The sequence below is a fragment of the Carlito syrichta genome, unplaced genomic scaffold, assembly GCF_000164805.1.
Source record: "Carlito syrichta isolate Samal-C Ts95f unplaced genomic scaffold, Tarsius_syrichta-2.0.1 Scaffold302431, whole genome shotgun sequence".
In the NCBI taxonomy this organism is placed as follows: domain Eukaryota; kingdom Metazoa; phylum Chordata; class Mammalia; order Primates; family Tarsiidae; genus Carlito; species Carlito syrichta.
Genome location: NW_007246527.1, coordinates 141,545 through 163,768, shown reverse-complemented (window position 1 = coordinate 163,768; position 22,224 = coordinate 141,545). Strand labels below are relative to the sequence as shown.

The window sequence follows — 22,224 nt, the reverse complement described above, 5'->3', positions numbered from 1 at the left end:
CTGGAGTTATCATAGTCACATCTCAACAATACCCTTATTTTGTTCCACAGTGCATTAAATAAAGCAGCACAACAGCAATAACATTTAATAATAGTTAAGCTACTGTAATCAAAAAGATAATTTGTTGGTTCTTGAAAAGGCTCAACACCATTACAGGACATACTTCTGGTAACTAATCTCTTTTGCTTCAGTATTGAGAGCTGAAAAATCCAACTCTACAGGCACCAGAAAGACTGACCAAAGTATTCACTTAAAAAGAAAAAAACGCACAAAAAACACAAGTTAAATAGTTTCCAGATGACAATAAATGAGTGAAAATTATTCATCGTGCCAGGCAACTAAGTTTTCACTCCTTTAAGAATTTAACAGAAATCTGGAATGCTGGGACCAACTATAAATATGGCTCAAGGGGACCCAAGCAAAGCAGCTGTATTTCTGAAAAGAACAGTAAGAGTTTCCAAATGCAATCATATAATGCACTAAAAAGCAAAGGTCACAGAAGGATTCACAAATTTGTCACATTACAATACGCAGGATTCTAAATAAAGTAATTGTATACACACTGCTGTAATTGTGAGTTCTCCTGCTTAGCACCAAGAGGGTGACACTTCATTAATAAATAGAATTTCTCCTTTAAAATCAGGCCATTTAAAAGCTAAAACATAGTAAACTCCTTACAATAGCCCTTCTTTTAAAAGTCCTATGGGGTTAAGCAGAACCCCTATTAAATAGGCTACTTATACAGAATAAAGATTTCTAAAATAACATTTACAAGCAGAGAAGTATTTCGTGGATACCACTGTAAAAAAAGATTTTTAAAACCCACATGACAGATGCACACACATATATATATACACTCAAACGACCCACCATGCACACAATACCTTCAATGAGGTTAGATGCAGTCAAAACACTAAAGCCCCCTTAAAACCCTGGTGATTGTCCTCAATTATAGCTGAAATCCTTCTTAAATGGGCACTGCCTTCCTTATTTGGATTTAAGAATCCTGAAGGAGTAAAATACATTCCTAGGAGTGAGTTTATATATGTTATTTTCATGTATCGTACATGACATGTAGCCTAGTGAAAATTTGTACTTGGGTAAACTATATACCCCTTCCCTTCTCACTCCATCATCCAGGGGCCAAAAAAACCATGTCAGTCTCTGCTACTATTGTCAATTGGAACCTAATATGACATCAGTTTCCATAGATCAACACTGAGATGCAATGTAAAACCTAATAATATCAGTTTTCCATACATATTTACACAACTGGAATATAGAAGAAATTTCCACAAGAACAAAATCATTGTACAATACTAAAGGGTTGGAGGCAGGATGCTGAAGACAGGACCCAAAGTAGTTGCTGGGTTCCAGCTCAGCTACCCTTTCTTCAGCAGTCTCAGGTTTACTGACTGCATGCATCACAACTCGAATTTATAGCATCCACTCCCCACCAACTCAATCCCTCTCCAGGTTGCAGACTTTGTCCTTATGAAGTGCAAAGGGTTCATTTTGAACATGAACATCATATTGCAGAAGTTGGCTCTAAATAAATTCTTTCAACATAACCCTGATAGAGGGGAATTAGAGAGCCTCAGTGCTTAGTAGCAGAGAAATATACAAAATGCCATCAAAGTAGATGACCTGTAATCTTGACATCTGTGACATGTCAGTTCTCGTTTTTAGTAATAAGTAATTGGGTATTTTAAGTTTCTTTTTTAAAATGTCAATATAAGTAAACTAGTATTGGAATCAATGAAGTGGGTAGATGGAGTATTCCCATTAACTTGGTTACTTGATGATAACTCAACACAATTTTCTTGACCAGAATACAAAATAAAACCCAGTCACACAGAATAAATGCCCTCCAAAAAAAAAAGAATTAGCAACTGAAATATGTATCAAACACTGAAAAGGTATATCTATATAAAACATTATAACTGCATTTACAGTGCAAATTCGTGTTTCTTTCTGCTCTCTTCTGCACAGAAAATCTCTTCAGAAACATTGCCTCCCTGCATTTCTATAAACACCTGAGAAAGGTAAGGCTTGAGGAGACACCCACTCAAATGCAACAGGTCTCTGATCTTGGGACATCTACAATGCAGCTGCTGCAATCAAAGGTCCAAAATTTTCATTATAGCATTATGGTCAAACTTGAAACTCAAAAAGGCTCTGGATGAAAAGGGGAACTTGCAATGTCCATTACATGCTACAGATTGTCCTTCAGCATGTTCTAGCAACTGGTCTTCACTGGAGCAAGATAAGTCATATACAGCATCTGTTTAAAAAGCAAAGTAAATTTGCATCATTTCAGATTTAAAAAAAGAAAAAGAGCAAGTTCAACAACCTTAGTAAGAAATCAAATACTGCCCTTCACCTTTTGTTATAGGAATTCATTTGTGTATGTTTATTTTCCCACACTCTAAATTTAACCCTAAGCAGAAACCAAGATACATCTTTTCCTTTTCCTAAACAGGTGCTCAACTGCATTTCTAATCTATTTTTACTTATTTCCACACAAACATGTAAAATCTTAATCTCAGTCTTTAAGATCCTTGACATTCCCTTGCTTTCAAAATGGGCATAACTTTATCTACCTCCTTGATCTGTACTTTGTGCTACCCTAATGAGAACTTCTTAACAGAGATCAGAATGAAAGCACTGTAAAAATTACGCTTATACTATAAGAACTGCAAAATTAACAATTTTAGAAAACTAAATCTAGAGTTCACCAAGTCTTCCAACCTAAAAAAACCTCCAAATTTTCAAAATCATAGTACAACAAAACTCCAATTTACCTGGGACTTTTTGTTTATTTTAAATAGAGCGGGGAATTGACCTGGAAAACAGGTTGAGTGAACTAAGGCAGAAAGTAAGTCTAAAATGAGGCTTTCCAGGACAAGAATCCTTTTATGCTTCTTCCTCAAAACAGTTTGTTTTATACATTGATATCATGCCCAACTAAGATGAATATAAGGTATAGTGTGTTTCCTTTAATGTTTCTAAACATGGCTTGTAAAAGATCTTGTGAAATAACTGATTTCTGAATGTATGTGAATTAGATTTAACTATTAGCCTATCATGTCCCCAACGGGAAAAAAATCCTATTAAGAGAACTTCTACTCCCATAACTTATCTATATCTAATGAGGAGAAAGGACAGACCCTTCAAAATAAATGGTGCTGAGAAAACTGGATATCCAGGTTAAAAAAAAAAAAAAGATCCTTATTTTATACCATACACAAAAATGAACTCAAAAGGGATTAATGACTTATTAAACCTAAGACCTGAAACTGTAGCATTCCTAGAAGAAAACACAGGAGAAAAAGCACCACGAAACTGGGTTTGGCAATGATATTTTTTGGATATGACACCAAAAACACAGGCAACAAGAGGAAAAATAAACAAGTGGGATTATATAAAACTAAACTCTAATGATAGTTTCTACTTCATAGTTTTAACTTTCCATTAAAATATCTCTTTTGGTTTTGTTTGTTTGTTTGTTTTTGAGTCGGAGTCTCACTCTGTCACCCAGGCTGGAGTACAGTGGCACGCTCACGGCCACTGCAGCCTCAACCTCCTGGTCTCAGATGATCTTTCTGCCTCAGCCTTCCAAGTAGCTGGAACTACAGGTGCGCATGACCACACCTGGCTGATTTTTTTTATTTATTGTAGAGGTGAAGTCTCGCCAAGTTGCCCAGGCTAGTCTCAAACTCCTCGGCTGAGGCAATCTTCTTGCCTCTGCCTCCCAAAGTGCTGGGGTTACAGACGTGAGCCACCGTACCCAGCTTCTTTAATCTCTTTTAAAATAGCTTTTATCTTGCTTAAATCACAGATAGTATTGCAGAGGAGTATGATAATGCTTTTCACTTCTTAGACTTCTCTATATGAAAGGCTTACATTTAAATGGTGAAAAATGCATATCTACTGCATAGGGAATTTCTTACAATTCAGAACAGCACCTAAAAAAAAAATAGTCTATTGCACTTCCAAATGACATCTATTAAACCAGTATTATCAAAGAGCTTTCTACAATCATTAGGATTACTTTTCCAAACCAGACAACACACTTAGTTTTCATAATTGAAAAAGGAGAAATTGCAAGCATCATTTTGCTGAAAGCTAGTCTTTGTATCATGTTAAGGTTGATCATTGTTACCTCCAAATGGGGAAAATATTCCCCTTCGATTTTTTAATCAGAGAAATGGCACATAAATTTATTAACATGTATATAAGGAAAACCACCAAGTGATTATCCCCAAAACATTTCCCTTCTGAAGTCCCTTCTGTTATATATATGTATGAGAATAGGATTTCCTCGCCTTTATACTTGGTTCTCTCTAATTCTCCCTCTAATCCTCAAGCAATTATTTATTTATTTACAATATTCATGCATAGCTCTAAAGCTTAACATTCACAAAAGAAATAGCACAGTCAAAAGGCAAATAATTCATCTTTATTATTTAAGTATTCATTTTAGCCAGCATCATATTTCGATAACTCCATATATGTTAATTCTTTCTACAGAATACATAAATTAAAATCAAAGTTAGGTGAAACCAAACCAAATCCCACAGGCAAAGATTATAAAGACAGAAAATGACTTGCCTGTTTCAAAATTATCCTGAAGTTTTCGTGGATGGAATTTCTTTTCACATTTCTAATAAAAAAAACACAAACACACACACATACAACACAGTCTGCAGTTATTTCACTTAATTAAAACTCGGAGGCTGGGTACAGTGGATCACACCTGTAACTCAGCAATTTGGGAGGCCAACGAGAGAAGATTGCTCAAGTCCAGGAGTTTGAGACCAGCTTGGGCAACATAACCAGACCTTGTCTCTACAAAAAATTTAAAAATTAGCTGGGAGTAGTGGCATATGCCTGTTGTCCCAGCTACTCAGGAGGCTAAGGCAGGAAGACTGCCTGAGTCCAAGAAGTTGAGGCTGCAGTGAGCTGTGATTGTGTCACTGCACTCCAGCCTGAGCAACAGATTGAGACCCCAACTCAAAAAAAGCCAAACAAACAAAAATCAGGAGATTACATTATCCAACTTCTTACATAGAAAAATAAATCAGGAATATAAGCACCATCCCATTTTCTCACTTTTTTTCTATTGCATTTATTTTTTATTAAGCCTAAAACTTTTTTTAGTTCTTGAATACACGAACACTATAAAGACACCAGAAAAAAGAAAAATATTATTCATTATATTCCTCAATCCAGAGGTAATCACTAGTAACACTATAGTGCCTATCTTTCTATATCTTTTCTATAAAATGCTAATAAATTGTCGTGTATATTTTAAATGGAATTATATAATACATGCTACTGTCCTAGAACCTTTTAATATCTAATATATTGTGAATAAATTTTTTAATAAATACAAATCAACATCATTTTTACCAACTTGATAGTCTATTGCATTCATCTACAATACTGTATTTAATATCTCGTTGGATATTTAGATTGTTTCCATGTTTTCATGATTATAAAGAATAAGAGAGTGCACGTCTGTAGTCCCAGCTATTCGGGAGGCTAAGGTAGGAGGATTGTTTGAGCCCAGGAGGTTGAGGCCACAGTGAGCTGTGATTGTGCCACTCTAGCCTGGATGAGGAGACCCCAACTCAAAAAATTGTAAGAGGGTGAATATTCTTCAAGTTCCCCTTCTAGGAAAATAAGATCAGCACTTTTTAGGGAAATTGATATAGGCAAACTCCTCTCTAGAAGGCTATACCAATTAGTAATTTTCATGTGTTGCCAATACATTCAATAATACACAACTGGGTATTATCAATCTTTTCATTTTTGCCCATCTGAGGAGGGGAAAATGGTATCCATTTTAGTTTACATTCTTTGACTTTTTTACATGTATTATCAGTCCCTTTTCTTTCCTCTTATAGACAGTTTATGTACTTCGTTCTCCACCATAAACTTTCCTTTTAAAAAACTGTATTCAAGTCCATCTATACAAATTTGAGAGTCATTTGTGAAGTTATCCCCAAAAATCAATAAGGGTTTTGACTGGTGCCAAATTAAATTCATATGTAAATTTGAAGAGAATGAACATTTGTACAATATTATCAATAAGGAAGTATCTGTCCAGTTTTTGTAAGAAACAAAAGTTAAATTTTATTAAAAAGCCTTTTAAGCACCTATTAAGACTGTCTCCTTTGTTCTTGTCACTACTTTTATTGGAGAAAAGAGAAATAATAGTATAGGTTTTCTCTCCTTTACTAGCAAAAAATCTTTTTAAAAAGTAAAGGCCAAGTAGTTGACAGTAAATAAATCTTTAACATATATTTATTGATGGAGCCACTACACCCCAAGTCGAATGAGTAACATTGAGAATTCACATAAGATATGTTGGCTAAAAATCTGAAATCGCTACTCACTGTTGAAGAAATGAAAAATAAGTGACACTACAATAAGAAATCCCAACATACAAATACCAGAAGACCATTACTTATGAATTACCTTCGGGAGCACAGACTAAATAAAAGAACGAAAAGTGATCACAGATATTTGTTTTTAGACCTACTCCTATGAAAACAGCACTGGCTATGAGTATTTTCTCAATTTTGATTTTCTAAATTCTATCAATTTGAAGAAAGCAATACATGAAGTTTTCCCAAACGTTTACTTTCATTAAAATAGTAAAAATGTTCAGAAAAACACAGTAAAACAACCGCTGTAGAAGTGCTCTACAGAATGGTTCTGACTACACATAGTTCTCCATGGCATTAAAATAAATGTAAATAGCCACATAAAAAGCAAAAGTTAGAAATGCAATTCAATCAATGCTACAAACTTGTAATTAAGAGTGGCCAAAGAGAGATTTTTAATGTGCAAAAAGTAAATCATTGGCCAGGTATGATGGCTCAAGCCTGTAATCCCAACACTTTGGGAGGCCAAGGCAAGAGGATTGCCTGAGGTCATGGGTTTGAGACCAGCCTGGGCAACTTGGTGAGTCCTAGTCTCTACAATAAATCAAAAAAGTAAGCCAGGTGTGGTAGTGCACTCCTGTAGTTCCAGCTACTTGGAAGGCTGAGGCAGAAGGATCGCCTGAGCCCAGTAGGTCAAGACTGCAGTGGCTGTGAGTGAGCCACTTCACTCTAGCCTGGGCGACAGAGGGATACTCCAACTCAAAAACAACAACAACAACAACAACAAAAAACAATTTAGCTCCATAAAAATTCTACCAATAAATAAATTAAAATAAGAACAAAGCAAACGACATTAATGTGACTCGACAATGACCTTGCCCCACTCTTGAAAGGGTGCACGGCCTCCTTAGTATGGAAGTGGCAACTCTTACCATCAAGGAATTCTGCTGCTTCGCTGGCTGACTATGGACCCCATTTGTTCTTTTCTTTTGATTTGGTGAGTCTTGATACTGTTTTCTGCCATTTCCCCTCATACTCTGATTCTGTTTTTCCAATAAGAAATAAAACATAAATCTATAGTATAATGTAATAGCACAAAATAATATACCCCTATGAATATGTTTAGCTGGTTAAATCAAGTTTTCAGCAAAGCTCCCCGCACCCACATTTTCATAAATCGCCATATCAATATTTTTTTTAATGGAAGATAGTGCTTCCCAAGGCAAGATCTCTCTAAAAGTATGAAATAGCAAATACAATGATCTCTTGGAACCTTCCCAAACCTTCTGCCTGATCCCACTCCTGCTTACAGATTTTATTTATGATACATAAAAAAAAATCTCTCTCCAAGGGAATGCTGAGGCACACTGGCCATGGTTCTTAAAGCAGAAAATCGGCAACAGGTATGATCAACTGTTACCCTGGAAATCTGCTTTAAAGCATTAATAAATAAAATAAGACTATATGAAGAACCTCTTTTTACAAAATATATAATAAAGATTGGTGTTCTTAAAATGTGGGTTATTATTTCTAAATTTAGACAACATCTAACATACTGTAGTTTAAATCTTGCTATTAAATTGCTTTAACGTGAATTAATTTTCCCACAAAAAATTCTAAGTTCAAATTAAAGCAAACACTTTGTAAACATTAATTTGTCCTTTGAGACCTTGAAGAGATAGCTATTTAAGAAGACTAGATAAAATGGTGAGAAAATAGAAACTTTGTTATTTTTAAATATGACATAAAAACAAAGATACATTAATTTACATTCTGACTACCTACAGAAAAAATTAGGCAGTTGCTAAAACAGCTGAAAAACAATAGCCTAACTTAAATAGATTATGGTAGGAAAATAAATATGGCTTTCAGAAACTTATGTCGCCATACACTTTTTTTTTTTAAAGCAGGATTTAATGAGAGGACAGAAAAGCTCCCAGAGCAAAAGGGGACCCAAGGGGTTTCTGCTCTCCCAGTGTTTGTTTTTGTTTTTCATTGTGATACAATATGCGTAGAATTTATCATTTCAACTACTTTCCCAAACAGAAACTGTATCCAATAAACAATAACTCCCTATTCTCCCCTCCATCTAAATTTGTTAACTCTACTTTGTATCTCTACAAATTTGTCAATTCCAGATACTTCATTTATGTGGAACCATAAACATCTGTCCTTTTGCATCTGGCTTATTTCACTTAGCATAATATCACCAAGGTTCACCTATATTGTAGCATGTACCAGAATTTCTTTTTCTTTTTTTTTGAGTCGCAGTGCCCAGGCTGGAGTGCAGTGGCATACTTAACTGCCGCCACAGCCTCGTGCAGTGGCACACTTACTACTACCACAGCCACAACCTTTTGGGCTCAGGTGATTCCTCTGCCTCAGCCTCCCAAGAAGCCAGAACTACAGGTGCATGCCACCTGGCTAATTTTTTATTTATTGTAGAGACGAGATCTTGCTAAGTTACCCAGGCTGGTCTAGAACCCCTGGCTTCAGGCAATCCTCTTGCCTCCTCTCAAAGTGATTACAAGCATGAGCCACCACACCTGGCTAAAATTTTGTTTTCCTTTTTTTTTAGTTGCAGTCTCACTCTGCCGCCCAGGCTGGAGTGCAGTGGCATACTCACAGCCACCACAGCCTTGACCTGCCAGGCGCAGGATCCTACCACCTCAGCCTTCCAAGTAGTTGGAAACACAGGCATACGCCACCACGCCCAGCTAATTTTTTTAATTTATTATTGTAGAGACAAGGTCTCACCATGTTGCCCAGGCTGGTATCAAACCCCTGAACTCAGGCAATCTTCTCACCTCTGCCTTCAAAAATGCTGGGATTACAGGCATGAACCACCACGCCCAAATTTCTTTTCTTTCTCTTTTTTTAAAAAAAAGCTGGAGTCTCTCTGTCGCCCAGGCTGGAGTGCAGTGGCACACTCCTGGCCACCGCAGCCTCGACCTGGTGGGCTCAGGCAATTCTTCTGCCTCAGTCTTCCAAGTAGCCAGAACTACAGGCGCACATTACCATGCCCAGCTGATTTTTTAATTTATTGTAGAGACGAGGTCTCACCATGTTGCCCAGGCTGGTCTCAAACCCACAGGCTCAGACAATTCCCTCACCTCGGTCTCCCAAAGTGCTGGGATTACAGGCTTGAGCCACCGTGCCCTGCCTTTTCTTTTTTTTTGAGTTAGAGTCTCACTCTGTCACCCAGGTTGTAGTGCCATGGTACACTCATAGTCACAGCAGTCTCAACCTGCTGGACTCAGGCAATCCTTCTGCCTCAGTGTTCCACAACATGCCCAGCTAATTTTTGTGATTTATTGTAGAGATGAGGTCTCACCATGTTGCCCAGGCTGGTCTCGAACCCCTGAGCTCAGGCAACCCTCTTGCCTCCACCTCCCAAAAGTGCTGGGATTACAGGCATGAGCCACCATGCCTAGCTAAATTTCATTTCTTAATATCATTTCCTTACAACTGAATATACCACTACATGTACAACCCATTTTGTTTCTCTAGTAATCTTTGACAGACACGTGAGTTGTTTCCACCTTTTCCTTATTATGAATAATGCTTCTATGAACACTGGTAAGTAAATTATCTGTTTAAGTCCTGCTTTCAATTCTTTTGGATATATACCTCAGAGTGGATTTGTTGGGTCATATGGCAACTGTTTAACTTTTTGAGAAACTGACACTGTTTTCCAAGGCAGCTGCACCATTTTACATTCCAATGCACATGGTGGTAATTCTCCACATCCTCAACAACACTTGTTATTTTCAGTTTTGTCATTTTTGGCTTTTATTATAGTTATCATAAAGGGTAAATAGTATCTCAATGATTAGTAATGTTAACTATCCTTTTGTGTGCTTATTGACCATGTTATATCTTCTTGGAATAACTGTCTATTTAAGTCATTTGTCCATTTTTTAATTGAGCTGTTTTGTTGTTGTTGAGTTCTAGGAGTTTTTAAAATATTCTGGATATTAACCTTTTATTGTATATATAACATGCAAACATTTTCTATTTTGTGGGCTCTTTTTCTCTTTTCATAACATCCTGTGAAGTATGAACTTTTTAAAATTTTGACAAACACAATAAATCTTTTAAAGGAAAAATAAAAAAGAAAAGCTGAAATAAAAAAGACATAATGCCAAGTAAGGATGTGGAACAATTAGAACAACTAGAATTGCTGGGAATATAAATTACTGGAGAAAATTATTTGCAAGTATATATTCTATAACAGAGGTTCCCAACATTTCTGGCATCAGGCACTGGTTTAGTGGAAGACAATTTTTCCACAGATGAGGGGTGATGGTTTTGGCACGGCTCAAGTACACAGTATTTATTGTGTACTTTCTTTCTAGTATTATTATTTTTTATTTTTTTATTTTTATTTTTGAGTTGGAGTCTCACTCTGTCGCCCAGACTGGAGTGCAGTGGCCGCTCCAGGCTACTGTAGCCTCGACCTGGTGGCCTCCGGCGATCCTTCCGCCTCAGCCTTCCAAGTAGCTTGAACTGCAGGCTCGCGCTACCACACCCGGCTAATTTTTTATTTATTATAGAGATGAGGTCTCACCAAGTTGCCCAGGCAGGTCTCGAACCCGCGGGCTCAGGCAATCCACTCACCTCAGTCTCCCAAAGGTGTGGGATTACAGACGGAGCCACCGAGCCCAGCTTATATTAATATTATTAATGAAATAATTATATGACACCATTTTTTTTAGAAAAGAGGCGCAGATAGAAGTGGTAAATAAAATAATGGGCAAGCCATATGCAGACTAAAATAAGTGTTGGATTCTGACTTAAAGTCCGCCACCAGATAAAGTAGTACAACCACATACATCAACTCACTTGCAACACACTAATAGGCTTTTGATATGAGTCTGCAAGCAACTGACTTATAATGGTCTCTGTGTGGTCAAACCTCACTACTATTGTTAATCTGTATTGGCAGCCATTCCTCAGTGCTGGCATCACCACCTCAACTTCACCTCAGATCATCAGGCATTAGATTCTCACAAGGAGCACATGCACAGGTCATAATAGTTTGCACTCCTATGAGAATCTAACGCTGCCACTGATCTGACAGGAGGCAGAGCTCAGGCGGTAACATGGGTACCAGTCTGTGGTCTAGGGGCTGGAGACCCCTGCTCAATAACACAAGCATATCGAGTAACCAACAATTCTATTTTTAGTTCCTTTAGTTACACAAAAGAAGGATGTATGTTCATCAAAAGACATGTATAGAAGTATTTATAGTAAAGTGTTCATAGCAGCACTGTTTGTTAAAGCCCCAAACTGGAAGTAACCAAAATGTCCATTAAGAGTAGAATGGATGAAAATAAAATCATACAATACACTGTTACTTCTTTTTTCTGAACAAAAGTCAATAGATCTTACTTATCTTAATTTGGAAGATAGTTTCCCTATTATCTATGTTTTAAACTGAACCTTTCATCGGGAATATACATACCAAAGTTAGATGCTAATTCTTATTACTCATTACACGAGATCTATACCAAAGTTGTAAACACTAAGGAGTCTCAGCTCTGCTTCAATTCAAAAGTAAGAAACACAGGAGTCTTTTCAGAGCTCTAACACTATTAATATGCAATTCCTGGCTGGGCACGGTGGCTCACACTTGTAATCCCAGCACTTTGGGAGGATTGCCTGAGCCCAGAAGTTCAAGACCAGCCTAGGCAACATAGTGAGGCCTCATCTCTACAAAAAAAAGCGCCAGGCATGGTGGCACCACCTCTAGTCCCAGCTACAAGAGAGGATGAGGCGGAAGGATCACCTGAGCCCAGGAAGTTGAGGCTACAGTGAACCATGATCATTGCCACCACACTCCAGCCTAAGCAGAGTGTGAGACCCCAAATCAGGGGAGGGAAAAAGCAATTCCTCAAATGAGACTGATTTCAAAGCAAAATGTTCTAAATCTGCAAAATTAACTGTGCGCACTCACCTTCACTTTTAAAACCTCAGACATTTCAGAATGATTATTATATGGCTTTTGTTGCAGTGGCTGCCTTTGCTTTATCCATGGGTCACCAGGAGAACCATCAGGAAATAACTGCTGACTGTGGCGAAATTTTGTTCGACTATACCAAGATTTTAAAAATGAAAATAAGATCAGAACATTTTCAGCTATAGTTGTTTAATATCTTAATAAGTTTAATTTACAAACTACAACCATATTTTACTTTTTTATTTATTTTCTATCTCCCTCAACTGGAATGTAAATTCCACGAGGGCAGAGATTCATGTCTGCTTTATCTAGTATCTATCCCCATCGCCCAGAAAAGTAAATAAATATTTCTTGAATGAATAACCTATTATTTTTCATCCCAGTCTTTAAAAAATTATCCATGCCATCTTCTCCTTATATGTGATTATACTGTTTTCTTAAAAATCTGAAGAAAATATTTCTTTCTAAATTTAGTTAAAACAATGAATGTTAAGTGAATTTTCCTTTTTAATAGGACAAACAATTCATATTCTTACTAGGATGTTTAAAGTATGGAATTTGATCCCACAAAGGTCAGTTATGGATCATACCAAGCTAGAAGGGGACCTGAGAAATTAAGCTATCTTCTAAAGCAAAAAATTAAGGGCACAAGACAATGAATGAGAAAATTAAATCTTAAGTCTCAAATTCTTATGCAAAAGAATCTAATTTTATTTTATTTTTATTTATTTATTTATTTTTAGTTGGAGTCTCACTCTGTCACCCAGACTGGAGTGCAGTGGCTGCTCCTGGCCACTGCAGCCTCGACCTGCTGGGCTCCGGCGATCCTTCCGCCTCAACCTTCCAAGTAGTCAGAATTACAGGCATGCGCTACCATGCCTGGATGATTTTTTGATTTATTGTAGAGATGAAGTCTCGCTGCCCAGGCGGGTCTTGAACCCATGGGCTCAGGCAATCCACTTACCTCAGCCTCCCAAAGGGGGATTACAGGCTGAGCCACCGAGCCCGGCTAGAATCTAATTTTAAAAGGTTATACTCATGCAGTAATTTGTAATTATAATAAAATTTCAGCCTTTCTACCCTTTCTTTAGACAAAATTTAGACATTTCCTCCTACAGATCATCACAGTCTATATTCTAAAAATACCATCACCTGCCATTAAAAACCTGAAATTTGTTTACAGAAGTTGCCTTATCATCTCCTTACCCACTCGCCAAGACCACAAACCTCAGGACTAAAAGATACGGGAATCACACCACACAAAATGGTGGATAGATTTTTCCAAACATGAACATTCATGTCATTTCCCCCAACCCCAAACTGTCGCTATTTCATAACTTTTTGGTAGTGTCTTGATTCTTTTTAATCTTGGCTGCACTCCTGTCTACCTTAATTTTTTCTATACCGTTTCACAGTTATGTCTAACAGTAAATAATCTGGTGATTGTAACCACAGATTTACAAAGGCATCTGAAAGTATTTTGTCCAAGTTTCTGTCCTCATAAAACTCATCTAATTGAAAAATACTGACTACAAATGTGGTTTACATCTATTGTTTAATTTTTGAAATTCTATGATAGGACATACAAATTAGAGAAAATATAAAAATTAACTCTCTCTGAACCTAACATAGGCAAATTTCTAACACGCTGATTAGAAGCATATATGCTTATTTAACAGTTACTTCCCCAGCCTACTTTATAAGTCTACAATAGAGAAAGAAAAAAAAGCAAGCCCAAGTCTTCACTGTTCTGACTATGATTATATAAGTTATATATCAGCATCCCTCATCTCCCCTACACAAACACAGACCTCAATATATTCCCCATTCAACAGTCTTCAGAAATTCAATTATCTCAAAAGTAGGATGTAAAAACAGAAAAAAGTTACACTATGAACACAAATTTTTTCCTTTTCCTAGTGTTCTTTCTATTCATCTAAAAAGTTGGTATCATCTTGAGTATACTATTTTAAAATGTGCCTGAAGCTTCTTTCCAACTCCAATTAACCATTTTCATCTCATTAAAAACCTTTTAAAAAATCTTCTATTATCTGTGTAACCAATAACAAAATGGTACCTATAAAAAGTTATCATATACCTGTGTAAATTTTAGAAGGAAAATGTTACTGTATTTAAAAAAAAAAACCAAACTACCAGAAAGTCAGAATTCCATGAATATATTTCATTACCTCAATTTTTCTACAGTGGGTTTAGCTGGTGTGCTACCAGCTGAGGAAAATCCATTGTCACTGTCTGAGGAATCTCCAAATCTTCTAGAAAGCCAGTCCCTCAATGGTCTATGGAAACATTAAGAATTCAATTTCAAAATCTGGCTATAAAAAGAAACTTTTGGAATCATGAAGGTTATTTATATTTCAAGAAATATGAACATACCTGATAAAAGGAATGGCCATAAAAAATTTGTTTGGTGCCAAACCAAGTTTGGATTTGGGGGTCATATCATTTCTATGACAAGGCAATTTCTCAATGGAGAACCACTCAATGTTCTGAAACACAGAAGAAAAATTCACTTAGTTAATTATTATCAAGGAGTGTCTAAAAAAAATTCCCTACTTAACTCAACTGTGTTAGTGTCAAACAACCTGAAAATACTCGCAAATTGTTACATACCCGAATTTCTCTTCTGGTTTTTGGGTTAAATTTTGTATCTTTTGGAACTCCTGGAATGATGTATAAACGAGCAAGCTGGTCATTGATTCGAAGTTCAATGTAATCATCCTTACAAATATAGTCTTTGATATCAAAACCAGTTTCCTCAAAGACCTGAAATACAAATTTGGATAATATGTTCATTTTAACTGTCAGGCCCCCAAGCTCATTAAAATTTAAACTCAAGGAAAAAAATTCAGAAAAAACGAAATATTTATATTTACTACTTCTAGAAATGACAGATTGGGTACAGAAGTACATATGTGTTATTGAAAAAAAGAAAGTTATTGTGTCCTATATTTTTCTATATCCACATGTAGTATTGTAGGTATACACAGAAGCAGTTCACTGTAGAGCTGATCACTGATATTCAAACACACCAAAACTATACATCTTTCCCAAAATAAAATACAGATGGCTCAGTGATAGAGGTCTCATAATTTCCCACTTCCCCAAACCTTATTAACATTTACATACAAAAGACAATGTTATTAAACCATCAATCATGTAGGTCTGACTCATGAATGTTGTCTGAGCATTCTCATATACAAAAGCCCAGACACTTCAGGGTTTTCCTTTTCCTTTGTCTAATCTACTATTTGAAACAGAGTTAAAAATGTTTTTGATTACTAAATTCACCTTGATGGATTAGATTTATCATTGTAACAATTAAGATTGATTTATCAATATGTAAAACTGTTTCTTTTCATCAAAGACTCCATTAAGAGAGTCAAAAGAAAAGCTACAATATTCATATCCAGAACATATTATATAAACTTATACATATTGATATAAGTAACTCAACTTTAAAAAAAATGGGTAACATGTAAATGGGTACTTAATAAAAGAGGATATCTGAATAGCCAATAAGAACATAATAGTGCTCAACATCATTAAACTTCAGGAAAATGTAAACTGAAAACCACAATGATATACCATTACATTTCCAGTAGAATAGCTAAAAACTATTTAGTTTGATAATCTGATGTACAGGCCAGAATGTAGCACAACTAGAACTCTCACTCACTGTTGTTGGGAATGTAAATCAGTACAACTACTTAGAAAACTGATAGTTGCCTTCCTATGACTCAGCAAGTCCACTGTTAGACAAATAGGGGCTATTTCCCTCAAAGGACACATACAAGAATATTCACAGCAGTTTTAATTTATAATAGCAAAAGTTGGATACAATCCAATGCATAACAGAATGGACAAAAATATGTAGTATAAAAAATGCAGTATGTTCATATGTTGGAATACTACATATAGGGGAATTCAAACCACCGGGAATTTATTAAAAATTGTGTATTTATTCCTGCATGTTTAAATTTCAGTCACCTTCAAAGTACTCTCCCTTTGATGCAATTCACCTACCAAGTTTTTCCACTGCTCAAAACTGTTTTTGAACTCTCATCAATTTTGGTGTCTTTTAGTGTTTCTGCTGTTCTTTGTTTCATCTCTTCCACACAGGCACAATGTTTACCTTTGAGGCCTTTTGTTTCCCTTTGAGAACTTTTATCATCAGAGAAACAAAAAACCATCACTCTACATGAGACCAGTTAGACTAAGGAGGGTGAGGCACAGGAGTCCTGCTGTTTTTGGTCAAAAGCTGCTAACACGCAGGGCAGTATGGGCAGCCCATTCGTGTTCATGAAGGTGTGGGCAGGCTGTTCGTGTACATGAAATGAGCAAGTACACTGGATCTCAAAAAAAAAAAAAAAAGAAAAAAAATCACTGAAGCTGAATGCAGTCTCTCACAGCAAAGCTAGCTGGTACACTGATGTTGATGGGTTCCTACAACACCTACCAAGTGGAGGGAAGCCTGTATTACAATGGACCCACCATTCAGAAAATATTTCCAGGTTTTTTTGGGTCACTCCTCTTAAAACAATAAAAAGAACCAACTACTGGGACATGCAACAGCATAGAAGAATCTCATAGGCATTTTACTGAGTCAAAGAAGCCAAACACAAAAGAGTACTACTGCAAAATTCTAATTATATGACGCTCAAGAACAAGCAAAACGAATCAATGGTAATAAAAGTCAAAACAGTGAATCCCTTCAGAAATTGCATGAAAAAATGAGTATTGTTTAGGAAGGGTCAGGCAGAACTCTTCTGCAGTGCTGGAAATGTTTTCTATCTTGATCTGGACGGTTTCACAGCTATATACACATATAAAAATGAACAAATTGTTCACTTAAGATTATGTACTTTAATTTCAATAGGAAGAGTTAAAAATAATTCATATATGGTTAATTCTGTTTTTACAGTTACTTTCTTTAGCTCCCTTCTTTGACTAATACCTCATTATCAGAAATACATAGCTGGGTTCGGTGGCCCAGCCTGTAATCCCGCACCTTGGGAGCCCGCGGGTTAAAGACCCGCCTGGGCAACTTGGTAAGACCTAATCTCTACAATAAATCAAAAAAATTAGCCGGGCATGGTAGCGCGCACCTGTAGTTCCAGCTACTTGGAAGGCTAAGGGGGAAGGATCGCCAGAGCCCAGCAGGTTGAGGCTGTGGTGGCCAGGAGCAGCCACTGCACTCCAGTCTGGGCGACAGAGTAAAACTCTAACTCAAAAAAAGAGAAAGAAATACATATACATAGTTAGTCATATAAATGTGCATAATAATTAGAAACTATGTGTAAATTCCTTGTGGGTATAGCCTGTTATCTTTGTGTTACAAGTAAGTATCAAACTAAACACATGCCTAATTTAAAAAAAGCACTGGGCCAGGCTCGGTGGCTCAGCCGTAATCCCACGCTTTAGGAGGCCGAGGTGAGTGAATTGCCTGAGCCCGCGGGTTCGAGACCCACCTGGGCAACTTGGCGAGGCCTCATCTCTACAATAAATCAAAAAAATTAGCCAGGTGTGGTAGCGCGCGCCTGTAGTTCCAGCTCCTTGGAAGGCTGAGACAGAAGGATCGCCAGAGTCCAGCAGGTCAAGGCTGCAGTGGCCGGGAGCGGCCACTGTACTCCAGTCTGGGCAACTGAGTGAGACTCCAACTCAAAAAAAAAAAAAGGACCAAGAAACTGTTCCTCCAGATTAAAGGTGACTGAAGAGGCATGACATTTAATTTACAAATGCAACAAATGAGGGTGGACAGGGATCCTGGATTGGTGAAGGAATGGAAACTGCTGAAAAGATCGTAATGAACAATTAGTGGATCTGGATATGAATTGTCCATTAGATAACAGCATCAATGTCACATTCCTGAATTTATTAACTGCACTGTGATTACCCTAAGATAATTCCTGGTTCTTACACGATACATGAAGAAATAGTTAAAGATAAAGGAATATTATGCCTGCAATTTAAATAATTCAGCAATAATAAAAAAATACACACCCACATATTAAAAGTAATAAAGCAAATATGGCAAAAACATGAACTGGGTTCTATTCTTTGTATTACCCTTACTATTTTTCTCTCTATATAAAATTATCCCAGCCGGGCTCGGTGGCTCAGCCTGTAATCCCGCGCTTTGGGAGGCTGAGGTGAGTGGATTGCCTGAGCCCACGGGTTCGAGACCTGCCTGGGCAACTTGGCGAGACCTCATCTCTACAATAAATAAAAAAAAAAAAAAATCTCATTACTAATAAAATTTTTATGAGGTCACACGCAACTAAAATGTTTAGTTGTTTTTAGTGCATTCATTCAAATATGTTCTATGTGCCTAATAAGTGCAAGCATTATCCTAGGCAGTGAATTCAGTAATGAATAAAGCAAACATTGCTTTTTTTTAAGTTGGAGTCTCACTCTTGTCTCCCAGGCTGGAGTGCAGTGGCACGTTCATGGCCACCACAGCCTCAACCTACTGGGCTCAGGCGATTCTTCCACCTCAGCCTTCCAAGTAGCTGGAAGAAGCACTGCTTTTTAAGGAGTTCAGTCTTTAAAAAAAAAAACAACACTGTAATATAAGTTTTAAGAGATGGGAGCAAACTCAACCTTTGGTAGACGTGTTTGAGAGTTGGGGGGTGGTCACCTTTGGAAAGCTGTTATGGATAGCATCCTATTTCTGCTGGATACACTCGAGCTAGGTCTTATAAGATGAATAGGAGTTTGCCAGACAGATAAAAAGAAAAAGGCATTCCATTCAGATAGCTAGAAATGGCTACACCTGAAGAATGATATGGAAGGAAATAGTGCAACATAAGGTGAAACGAAAAGAGCCATCAGCACTAACAAAAGGCAGTTTTAAACTGTACAACCAAACTCAGAATACAAGCAACAACCTCTCAATTCTAAAAGTGATAAAGATAGATTTGCCACTAAAATTAGCATGTACTCTCATCAAATATTGACAAGAAAAGCTTTTAAATGATATTTTGGTGTCTGATTATATGTATGTACTAACACCAAAGACAAAAATTTTCCTAAAATACCATCTGTGAACCAAATCTATTCCTGTATTAAAATACACAGTAAATTTTCCTGGAACATGGAGCAGCATTAATTTCTCAAATGTTATCAGAGCTGGGCATGGTGGCTAAAGTCTATAATACCAACATTTTGAGAGGTAGAGGCAAGAAGATTGCCTGAGCCCAGGGGTTTGAGATCAGCCTGGGCAACTACAATTAACCTACAATAAATAAAAAATTAGCCAGGTGTGGTGGCATGCACCTGTAGTTCCAGTTACTTGGAAGGCTGAGAAAGACGGATCACCTGAGCCCAGCAGGTCAAGGCTGCGGTAACCATGAGCATGTCACTGTACTCGAATCTGGGTGACAATGTGAGACTCTGACTCAAAAAAAAAAAAAAGTTACCAGATTAAATAACCATGTAAATAATTTTTTTAAAATGTAACCCAAAGAGCACCAGCACAGAAAGACAATGAAATCCTGTCCATAATATAAACTACCAAGTATCAATTTCTTATTTTCAAGAACAGGTGGTGTTTCACCACAAATGACAACAAAAATATACTGAAGTAGTTATGTCTTCAATAATATCTAGAAAACATGTTTTACATCTCTGTCCTGTGCTTTTCTGTCCTCTCAATAAATCCTGCTTTAAAAAAAAAAAAAAAAAAGAGGGTGTGGTGGTACATTCTTGTAGTTATAGCCACTTAGAAGGTAGAAGAATCGCCTCAGCACAGCAGGTCCAGGCTGCAGTGACCATGAGCGCGCCACTGCACTCCAGCCTGGGTGACAGAGTGGGACTCCAACCCAAAAAAAAAAAAAGGCAGACACATTGTGAATGGCACAATAGGCAGGACAACAGTGCGTGTGTCTGCTGTCTGCTGACCCTGTTGTGTCTTTAAAACCATCCTCCTAGCTGGGCACAGTGGTTCAAACCTGTAACCCCAGTACTTTGGGAGGCCAAGGGGGGGGACTGCCTAAGCCCAGGGGTTAGAGACCAGCCTGGGCAATTTGGCAAGACCCTGTCTCTACAATAAATTTTAAAACATTAGCCAAGGGTGGTGGTGCAGGTCTGTGGTTCCAACTATTTAGAAGAAGTGTGTGGCAGAAGGATAGCATGAATCCAGTGTGCCCCTGCACTCCAGCCTGGATGACAAAGGAGATTCCAATTCAAAAACAACAAACAAAAACATCCTCCTTTGCACAGTTTATTGGAACACTCATTGTGTTGTATGGAATGAAGTACTGCCTAATTCTAGAATCTCAAATAAAGCCAACCATGATCTTCAAACTAAATTTGTTAAAATTTTGTCTTTTGATAGTCCTAAATCTATTTCTGAACAAAACTGCTCAGAAATAACCAAATTAACGAAAGTGAACCAAAACATTAAACAAAAGACTGGAAATTACCAACCCAAATTGCCCTCTTAAAAAGAAAATTGAGGCCAGGCATGGGGCTTATGCCTATAATGCTAACACTCTGGGAGACCAAGGTGAGGAGTACTTGAGGCCAGGGGTTCAAGATCAGCTTAAGCAACATAGTGAAATCTCATCTGTACAAAAAAATTTTAAAAATCAGCTGAGCTTAGTGGAATGCACCTGTAATCATAGCTACTAGGGAGGCTAAGGTAGAACGATCAGTTGAGCTCAGGAGTTGGAGGCTGCACTGAGCCATGATCATGCCATTGCCTGGGTGATAGAGACTCCAACTCAAAAAAATACATTGCCGTTGGTTTTCATTGATAATTATTTATAATTTCTCCTCAAGAAGACTGTTTGCCACTCCTTCTTTAGGTTTGAGTCATATATCTAGTCCTGTTTAAGGATGTGTCAAATTCACTGGGTTACCATATATAATTAACATGACTGTAGGAATGCTACAATAAAGCAAATAAAAATGCTATTAATAACATTTCTTAAAGCAGAATTTATTGAGAGGACAGAAAAGCTCCCACAGCGAGAGGGGACCCGAAGAGGTGGCCCACTATTAATAACTTAAAATATGGCCGAGTGTGGTAGCTCACGCCTATAATCATGCACTTTGGAAGGCCAAGGTAAGAGGACTGCCTGAGCCCACGGGTTCAAGACCAGCCTGGGCAACTTGGCGAGACCTCATCTCTACAATTAAAAAAAAAAAAAAATTAACCAGGCATGGTGGCACATGCCTGTAGTTCCAGCTACTTGGAAGGCTGAAGTGGAAGGATTGCTTGAGCCCAGCACGTCGAGGCTGCAGTGGCCGTGAGCGTGCCACTGCACTCCAGCCTGGGTAACAGAGTGAGACTCTGACTTCAAAAAAACAAAAAATAAAAATAACTTAAAATAAGGGTTAGCATCCATGGTTAGAACAGCATAATATAAAAAAGTGCTTAAGACACCAGTCCAAGTTAATCAGTAGCTAGAAAATTAAGACAAAATCTTTTCTTAAATGTTAAAACAAATGAAAATTAAAAGGGAAAATGAGGCATTAATGAGCTATAAAAGAAAGTAATAACAATCTGGTTTACAACTAAGACTGAACTGGTGATTTCCCAGGTCAAGCAGTGTTGTTTATACTGGACTGCAGTACCACCAAGTGGCAGGAGGACACACTGCAATGCTAGGATTGCTAAGTGAACACTTTCAACATTTAAAGATGGCAACTACAGCCAGGCTCGGTGGCTCAGCCTGTAATCCCGTGTTTTGGGAGGCTAAGGTGAGAGGAATGCCTGAGCCCGCGGATTCGAGACCTGCCTGGGCAACTTGGCGACCTGCCTGGGCAACTTGGCGAGACCTTATCTCTACAATAAATCAAAAATTAGCCAGGCATGGCAGCGCGCGCCTGTAGTTCCAGCTA

General features: G+C 37.5%; 1 protein-coding gene across 3 annotated transcripts in view; it reads right to left on the bottom strand.

Moving 5' to 3' along the window:
• Nucleotides 1–920: 920 nt before the first annotated feature.
• The window catches only part of DCP2 (decapping mRNA 2), a 48,679-nt gene continuing 27,375 nt past the window's right edge, over nucleotides 921–22,224 (bottom strand). For 2 of the 3 annotated variants that reach the window (XM_021711651.1, XM_008056658.2), the window contains 7 exons: nucleotides 14,989–15,141; nucleotides 14,752–14,864; nucleotides 14,547–14,654; nucleotides 12,355–12,490; nucleotides 7,328–7,438; nucleotides 4,615–4,666; nucleotides 921–2,284 (listed from right to left, as the gene is read on the bottom strand). In XM_021711651.1, coding sequence (XP_021567326.1) covers nucleotides 2,121–2,284; nucleotides 4,615–4,666; nucleotides 7,328–7,438; nucleotides 12,355–12,490; nucleotides 14,547–14,654; nucleotides 14,752–14,864; nucleotides 14,989–15,141 — 837 coding nt within the window. In that variant the 3' untranslated portion in view covers nucleotides 921–2,120. The remainder of the gene's footprint in view (nucleotides 2,285–4,614; nucleotides 4,667–7,327; nucleotides 7,439–12,354; nucleotides 12,491–14,546; nucleotides 14,655–14,751; nucleotides 14,865–14,988; nucleotides 15,142–22,224) is intronic. The other variant, XM_021711652.1, reaches the window with a different exon arrangement.